Source organism: Quercus suber, unplaced genomic scaffold (genome assembly GCF_002906115.3).
Source record: "Quercus suber isolate HL8 unplaced genomic scaffold, Cork oak 2.0 scaffold_370, whole genome shotgun sequence".
Lineage (NCBI taxonomy): Eukaryota > Viridiplantae > Streptophyta > Magnoliopsida > Fagales > Fagaceae > Quercus > Quercus suber.
Window position 1 is genome coordinate 507913 of NW_027069822.1, and position 9024 is coordinate 516936.

General features: G+C 36.4%; 1 protein-coding gene across 3 annotated transcripts; it reads right to left on the reverse strand.

Annotated features, from left to right (window-relative positions):
- Positions 1 to 3926: 3926 nt before the first annotated feature.
- Positions 3927 to 6972, reverse strand: LOC112002339 (zinc finger CCCH domain-containing protein 14). Of its 3 annotated transcripts, XM_024034489.2 has the most exons (3): positions 6559 to 6972; positions 5615 to 6322; positions 3927 to 4865 (listed from the first exon to the last, which is right to left on the reverse strand). In XM_024034489.2, the coding sequence occupies exons 2-3, from the start codon at positions 6314 to 6316 to the stop codon at positions 4548 to 4550; spliced, it is 1020 nt and encodes a 339-aa protein (XP_023890257.2). In that variant the 5' UTR covers positions 6317 to 6322; positions 6559 to 6972; the 3' UTR covers positions 3927 to 4547. The 3 variants fall into 3 exon arrangements, with proteins under 3 accessions (XP_023890257.2, XP_023890258.2, XP_023890256.2); XM_024034490.2 differs by lacking the exon at positions 6559 to 6972 and having other exon boundaries at positions 3927 to 4862; positions 5615 to 6552; XM_024034488.2 differs by lacking the exon at positions 6559 to 6972 and having other exon boundaries at positions 5615 to 6552.
- Between the last annotated feature and the right edge of the window lie 2052 nt (positions 6973 to 9024).

A 9024-nucleotide genomic window follows, 5' to 3' on the forward strand; every position in this document is an offset into this window, starting at 1 on the left:
CATAACCACTCTAGGCCAATAGCAGAGCACCAAAGATGATGATGAAACTTGAATACATGAGCTTACAGAAACACAAAACGTATTTTAGGGTTTGGCTTATAAAGAACTATTACTGAAAAATGGGTTTTAGGGTTTTTGATTGCAATAATTATTAATTGGGTGAAATCAGAAGATTATATAGAGAAATGTGTTAGGGGGGAAAGTAAACTGTAACGACCAAATGAAAAGCGCTAGCCACATCTGCGCTACATGTCAAAAGGACTTAAGGCTCCTTGTAGTTGTTAATAAAGTCCAGATCTACCCAGTAAATACCTGATGTGGGACTCATCACATACCCATACACGTCACACAATCAATCAAATTGGGGCATCACAATCTCCCTACTTAAATCCCTAACGTCCTCGTTAGTGCCCTTTTTGTGAGATAGTGTCTCCAAGCCCACGCGGGGTTACTGGGCTGGCTCTGATACCATATGTATCAACCCAAAGAAAAGCGCTAGCCTCATCTATGTTATACCTCAAAATAACTAGTTATAATTAAGGTTCCTTGTAGTTGTTAATAAAGCCCAAATCTACCCAGTAAATACCCGATGTAGGACTTATCACATACCCACACAGCAAAGAAAAGATTGAACGACTAGATTAAGGGAAAAGTATAGAGTAAGGGTATGAATAGGAAGCGTCGTGGAGATATTGGGTGGGGCAAAAATATAGGTTGTGTGCTAAGGCTTTGCAAGACAGTAGGGAAGAAAAGTAGGGAGAGGTGAAAAGGTGAGCAAAGAAATGATTGAACTGGAGATTTGGATCATATTGAAAAAGAGTGGAGGGGATTTAGGAAGAAACAACAGAGAAGCTCTCAGGGGAGAGTAAAGTGATCTCAATCAAGAAGAGAGAATCGTGGAATTAGTTGACAATGATAATAGGAATCCTGACTTCGACATTTTCTAAAACCCAATGGCATCCATCAGAACTTAGTCAACTTATACAGTTTATAAACGGATCATGGGAGAAGTAGGATTATAGATTAACCCCAATTAAGTTAACAAATTACTAAAATTGATTAATTAGTTCAAATTATATGTAAATCTAATTAAAACACAATTAAATCACTAAACTAAGTTAAATGCACCAAAAAATAAGTTTGACACGGCAATTTGATCATAATAGAGAAAATTCTCACAAGCAAAATCTCATCGAGTGAATTTCAAATTATCACTCCCAAAAAATCCACTAGCAAGAATAGAGGTGACAAGTACAAGAAATTTTAACCTATTCTGAAGTATCTACCTTCAAAAGAATCTACTAATCTATAAGGAAGCTCAACTTCTATCCCCAATTGGACTACTTCTTGTAGAAGATTTCTCATTTGTACGAGTCTCTTATTTGTGACTAACAGTACCACAATAACCTTTTGATTGTTGTAGCTTTTGCAATGTTTTTTATAAGTACTTTGATGAACAGGTAGTAGCTTGACATAGAACCCTAGGTGCACAAAATGTTGTAGCAACTACTAGTATGCATGTGTGTCTCTTTTGTGCACATGATGACTGCCATAAAATATCACCTTTTATATGTTCTAGAATCCTAGCATATAAATTCCAAGATAGGCCAAGTCATTATGGGCTGAAATAGAAATTACTATTCAGTTTTCACGTAGCTTGATAAATAGAGAGGTGTCGAGACAGGTATCAAGATTATTTATTCTTGATAGATCGGTAGGTATCAAGGAGGTATTAAGGACCTATACTTTAGTTTTTTCTTGAGCAATCATGTATCTTCAATATTCATACCACTTGTCAATAAATTGGATACACTTAAATGTAGAATCAATTACATAAAATGTGCATTTGGATCTCAGATATGCCAATATACAAAAATATAACGTGTATGCATGAACGCGTTATGTTCTAGGAAGAATAACATATATAAACCATCAGAGCACCCACAGTAGATGTGTCAAATGCCAAATATTTGGCACATTTGGCACACCAAACACAAAAAACACCTTCCATCAGATGTTCTATATGTGCCAATTTTTTACCATTTGTGTCCGTACCTTTGCAAATTTGCAACAGTACGAACACAAATGCCAAACTGAAAAATACTATTTTATTCGACTTTTGTCTCTCCTCTCATTTCTTTATTTGATTTTTTCTCTCTCTTCTCAGAATCTGTCTCTCTCTCCCAAGTTCCTAACCCGTGTTCTTCCTTTTCTCACAATCGAACGCGAGCAAGAAGAAGGCGGTGTAGAAGAAGGCGGCAGTGTCGGCCAAGAGAGGAGGAAAGGTAGCTGCAACTTTGTAGAAATTGGCCACGGCGTCGGATTCATCGATGGTGGCATATGTGTTTGCCATGGTGGTGATCGATGGTGGTAGATGGGTTTTAATAGCGGCTAGTGGTTGGTGGATTTGGTGGTTGAAGGTGGTGCTTGGCGGTGTGAGCTTGAAAGTGGGTTTAGCCGGTGATAGGTTTAGGTTTGGCAGGTGATCTCACCCCGAGGCTGTCATCGATCTCACCCTCTTCCCTCTCCTCTTTGTCTGCCTTTCACTCTGCCTCTCTCTGGTTGTGAGTTTTTTTTTTTTTTTTTTGTTGCAATTTGGGTTAATCTGATATTGGTGAGTAATTGTGGTGGTTGGTTTGCAGTAGAGGTGTTGTTGTGGCAGTGGATATTGGTGGCTGGTGGTTGTGCCGTTGATGTTGTTGTTGTTGTTGTTGATGATAATGGGGGAGGATATAATATATTATTTTAATGTGTAGTAGATATTATTTTAATGTATAGAATTGAATAATAAAACATCTGATAAATGAGACATTGCAAAATGATGTGGTAAATTATAAAGTAGGTCTTTGATGTGGTAAAATGACATTTTTTTTTTGCCACATCTGATGTGGATGGTCTTACATGAGTAATTTTAAGGATCCATACAACAACCATCTTTGATAATTCTTAAGTATGAGTATTATTTTTTTGCCAGTACGTACTTAATAATATTTTACTATGAACTGAACAATTCAAAATGATAGAGAAGCTTTTTGCGATTAGAAAAGGACCATGATTAGTGCACATCAACAACGTCCACACTTTTTCAAGAATATTCACATTGTACACGGTATGTATGATGTGTGAATATAGTTAAGTGCACAGTAGTAATTTTCCATTAGAAATTATACTATATTACTATTTATGGTAGTGTTTGAAATGTAAACTTCTAGCGGCAAGATTGCTAAATTATCCAAACGACACTAAAAGAAATGGCAAATGCAAGCTCTTAACAATATATCATCTCCATTGGTGACAGGCAATCTGAATAGGAAGGCAAGAAATTGGTATAGTGGTCGCGACTTTACAACTAGCTCCGGAGAATCCAAAGAACTTGTAATAGGGAATTAATTGCAATAAATTAGCTTTCTTAATAAATAAGTGTAGTAAATTAGAAGTGACTCGGGAGGGATTAATAATTTAATACTTATGCTTCATTGAGGGCAAATGACTAGGTTGTTGGAGAACTTGGAGATGATTGGAAATGGTTCTAAAATTCTAATCATATTCTTAAAGAGTCTAGTTTCAGCATGTAATGGCAATAGAAACAATACATCATCTTCTATCTAGTTATTGAAACTTCTATGGATTTGGTTTATTTTCAGTACTTTTTTAATTAAAATCTTATTTGTTTTAATGAAAAATTGTCACATCATCCATTAACTAAATAAAAAGTGGAGATTAAAATCCTCTATTATCTATCATTGTACATTTAAAACAAAAAAGATATGTCCAGTTAAAAAAAATATTAGAAGTAAGTCAAACCTAACTTTTATAATATTGGTTTTTGAAAAGGGTAGGTAAGTATCAATTTAATGGGAGGGCAAAGAAGCATTATCAAACAGAGAGCAGTAAACAGATAAAACATCATGCATGCATATCATTCCTTTTCAAATCATATCCATTTGGTACTAAATAGTCGGATTTCAACAATTCATGTGGAAAAAGAAAATGACATTTGAAGCCAAAGGTTCAGCTACCAGCAATCACAGGATGTAACGACGAGCAACAAAACAGTCCTTGTGTTGTCTACACAGACACACATCCATATCCAAAACATAGAGAGAAAGAGATGAATTGTAATTGCTGTGAGTAACTAACTTGAATTGATAGTTGCGTACTCCTGCTACTACTACAACCACTTTGACAAAAATCATCATTACAAACTGTCAAGAGTTTGGATGTTTGGTTAGATAGGTTGATGTAACCGCAACCATATCGATATGCGTATACAATAATACATGCATATATGCACATTGCACCATCCCAAAATTCAATTTGATTTCTACCAGCAGCTATACACACAACCCTTTTTATTTTTTTTTTTTTTTTAGTCTCATTTTTTCAATTGTGGTCTTATTTTGTCCCTTTCTTTACTACTACAATATGAAAAGATGAAAAATATATACAACCCCAAAACAGCGTAGTGCAGCTTCAAGCATCATTATGATGATGATGTGTTATATAAGTAGGTAGCGGTATATAGTTGGAAAATGTTATAGCATGTATCAACGTGGAGGTGGGGCGAGCAAGAAGGACCTCTCTTGGTCGGTGAGAGTGTGGCGGAAGTGGCACCTGTGGCCGTAGGGACAGGTGTCGCCGGCAAGGACCATCCTGCAAAGCTCGGTCTTGTAGCGTGGGTGCCTGATGACAGGACGTAGCTCAGTGATGCCGTGAGCGAACTGGCAGTGGTCACCGTATGGACACGTGCCGGTCTCTTGCCACTTGTTGCACAGCTCTGTCTTCATCATCCCTTGATTGTATACCTCCAACTCCACTGCCTCTTTATCCTCCTCTCCCTTCCCTGCCATGTACACCCTTTGCTGCTGCACACCCGCACAAATTATCAAAAATATAATTAAACACAATACAATACTAAACTATAACACTCTCGGAATCGAAGTTTTATTCAAATTCCAATTTAATTTCATCAATAAATAATAATAATAATAATTATAATGCTAATGCTACAATTTAATCATGTAAATTAAGAAAAAGAAAACTGTGAATCATCAGATCGAATTGTTTTTAAGGATATGTATAAAACTATATGTGTACCATAAGTTCAACCCAAAAAAAAAAAATCTTACGTTAATTAATCCTATGTATTAAAAATTTGTAACAAACTACATTGGTGTATAGTTTCAATCTTTTGTTTTTATACCTAATTATATCTATTTTGTCATGGACTATCAATAATTAGATCTATTTTAGCACTCAGTTTTTAAAACTAATTAATTCAATTTAATGGATAAAATTGCTGATTAATATTAAAAATATAAAGGAAAAAAATGTTCTCGATCTCAAAAATGATTTTTGAGAGGCCGTATATTGGATGTCAATTCAAGTCAATTTAGTCTGTAATCAAACCTCCACGTGATAACTGAAAAGTAATTTTTTGTTGAAAAAAAGAAAGAAAGATTGACATAAGGTATGAATCTAATTTGACAAATTAAAAAATATAAGTGAGAGGACAAAATAAATTCTAGCATTTCAAATTAACTTTTTATAATGGAAAAAAAGGAGCTCTAGCAGTTACAAATTAACAACTTTTGAAGTATGAGGAAGAACTCACCGATGCAGAGCCGAGCTGACTCGGCGGGGCACGTGACCGTGTCGAGGAGCGACTCGGAGTCGGACCAGTATTAGCAACAGGAGGAGGAGGGAGGTTCACCTTGGTGAAACCAGTGGACCTGACCGAGATGCTCTTGGGGAGCGAGAACCGGTTATCGAAGAGGTTGGTACGGTTATCGGAGTGTTCTTCGTCTTCGGTGGAGAGGCGGCGAAGGTCTTGGAGGAAAGAGCGGTTTGGATACGAAGAGGAGAGGAGGAGATTGTGGAATGAGGCTTGGGATGAGAGAAGCTTGAGAAGCTCGGCGTTAGCGAGGCGGAGCTCAGCGTTCTCGTGGCGGAGAGACTCGGCCTCAGAGAGAAGATCGATGAGGCGAGCTCGGCAGAGATCGTAGTGGTCGTTGAGTTCTTGGTACTGGAGGATCAATCGAGCTTGGTTGAGGCGGTTCTGAGTGGAGGAAACGGCGTCGTCGATGGAGGAGGAACACGTGGAAGGGCTGCTCTTGAGGGAGATCGAGGTGGTAGTGGTGGTGGTGGTCGGTAATGGTGATTTTGGCGGGAAAATAGAGTGGTAGAGGGAAGCGAAGTCGATGCCGAAGTTTTGGTTTTCGAGGTGAAGAGTAGTTTTGACAGTTTCTTCACGCGGTGGAGTTGGTGTCGCGGTGGTCGTGCTGGTGGTTGATGGAGGAGACGCGTCGTTCTCCATTTGTGTCTGAAATTTTCCCGAGAAACAAACAGGGAAAAGAAAATCTTAGAAACAAGTTCTAAGTTACAGAATCTTCTAGAACGAATGAAACAGGTTCAAATTAAATTAAGAAAATATAATGATGAGAAATTTGAGTGTGAAAGTGAATTAAAATTAAATAAACACAAAATAAAGAGCAAATGAACAATCCAGAATCGATATCAGAAATGGAATTCTCAAAAGATTAGAGAATAGAAACCGACCTGATGAGCCTCAGAACAGAAGAAATGAATTAAGCGTGAGACTGAGACTGAGAGAGAAGCAAAGGAAATCAAGAAAAATGGAATTTATAAGGACTAGTTGGGCGGGAAGTTAAGGGAATGGTGAGGCTGCAAGAGAAAGAGGAAGAGCAGGGAAATTGTATAATTAGAATAAATTAGGTCATTATTTATTTTTCTTAATTTTAATTTATCGAACACGTGGAATTAACTTATTGGTTTAGGAAAGAAGGGGAAGCTGGTGCGATATACACCTGATTATCTCTCAGTAGAATAGGGTTCCTTCCCTCCACTGAGACCAGAGCCAAACCGTTACAGAACAGAAGCCCCAACAGAAAATTAGTAGAGAGAGAGAGAGTCAAATCTCAAAGAATGGGTCATGTGAGTGAGGCTTAAGTTAGAGAGAAATATATATATATATATATGTGAGTTTCGGTTAGAGTTTGGTGGGAAGGAATATTTTTGGCGTGGCATGGAAGTATTTAGAGGTGGTGGTGGTGGTGGTAGTTATCTTACATGGAGGTTTCATTTTCATTGTCATGAAGGTGGACTAAGATGTGCTTTTTCACAAGTAATAATGAAAGTATGGTTGATATATATATATATATATATATGTATAACAATTATTATTATTATTTTAGTACTGTGGTTTTGCTTCTTTATTACAGCTTTAACTAACACTCTATGCCCCTCTTTTTTTGGTATCACCATCTCAATCAAGTTCTATTTGGTAATGTCTTCATTGTTATTGAACCAACAACCGCTTTGTCAAAGAAAACAATATTTTATTTTATTTTGTTTAGTTCGTCTTAGGCTAACTGCAATTGCTGGTACTCATTATAAATTAAAATGGCCAGTTCGGTCCAGTCCCAACCCTTTTCTAACCTAGAAAAAGAGAGGGATTATTATTTGGAACTTTGTATGAAAATCAAGGAACCAAATATAGTTGCACTATGTAGTCTTTGAAATTGTTTCTTTGAAATTTGGATGACAGGTTTTAGAACTATAAACCACAAGTCTTATAACTTAATTAGTTAATATTTTCTAATGTTTCTTACGTAGACATATAGGTCCTTTCACATTCCTCACCTGTCAAATTTTTAAAAACGTTTTATATCCATGGACTAAAACTCTCTTTTATCGTTCTGGGGTAAGGTGTCCAATTGAAAATGAATTATATGGGCTTGCCTAGGCTTCAAATGGCCCGCGAGCCTACTAGCACTTTAAATCTCTCCACAGAAATGTGTTTAGTCCTGCACAGGGTATTAAATGGATATTAGGGAGGAGCCCATGAATTGAGTCAGTAAATATATACGTTTGTATGTGTGTGTATATATATATATATAGATGTGTTCAAGTTACACTTAGTGTAATTTTATAAGAGTTACACCATTTTTAGACCATAGATTCTTATTAGATCTAACGGTGATAAATTACTACTTGCTATCTTATTAATATAAAATTATTGTATGCCAAGTCAACTACTTTTTCTGAATTTTCTCACATTTATTGCCCAACATCCCTCAATCACCTTCCCACTACCATAGTACAAGCCCTCTAGAAAAAGTGCCCGGCTTGGCCATTCCATGGAGATCATTGAAAAATAAAAATATTACAGAGTTTTCTTTTTGAGTCTCACGAAAATATCTTTGAAATAGGTTTCTTTCCATGAGAGTCTTAGGGCTAGAGAATTTCTTGACTAGACCTGTACCATCTTGCAATTCACAACAAGAATTAGTATGCTCTTAAACTTAACTCCTGATATTTTCAAAAATTTGCCAATCACTCCAAAAATCACCATCTCTGCAACTTCCTCAAAATCACAATTTTAAATCTGTACACCTGCACCTTCTCTGCACATCTTTAATGAATATACTCGGATTTACAATTACACTTGATATCAAAAATATCTTATTTGATGGTGATTTTGGATCACCATATCAAAAATTTAAGATATGATTTTGGATCACCAGATATCAAAATTCACCATCTCTGCACCTTCCAAAAATCACGATTTTAAAACTGTATTTATGCCATTTTGTTCATGAGTATTGAGAAGAGGGACAAGTTTTACAACATCACAAATAATTGTACTGGCATAGCACAGCTTGTGTTGAAGAACTGTTTGGCCAACATTCAGGGCATGAAAATATAAGGAATCTTCAAAGGTTCCAAGGGACAAATCATGAAAAGTTGCGCATTTGTCAGAATCTGTTGAAACTTTTCTATTGATTAATGCAAGTTCTTACTTTCTATTTGCATTTACTTGTTTTCCTTCTCTATCTCTTTCTATTTGTTTTCATTTTTGTTTTCCTTCTCACAAACCTCTAATGTCAGTGTTCTGCAGTTATTTTTTTTTATTTTTTTCCTTCTTCTGCTGGCAATCTATCCATGGAGGTAGAACAATGGTGGAGGAGAAAGAGATAGAGAGAGAAACGTAGAGAGAGAGAG

Coding starts and splice junctions, on each gene's coding strand:
- LOC112002339 (XM_024034489.2), bottom strand. CDS start 6,316: ATGGAGAACGACGCGTCTCCTCCATCAACCACCAGCACGACCACCGCG. Junction 4,866..5,614: donor GTCAGCTCGGCTCTGCATCG/GTGAGTTCTTCC, acceptor GCGGGTGTGCAG/CAGCAAAGGGTGTACATGGC.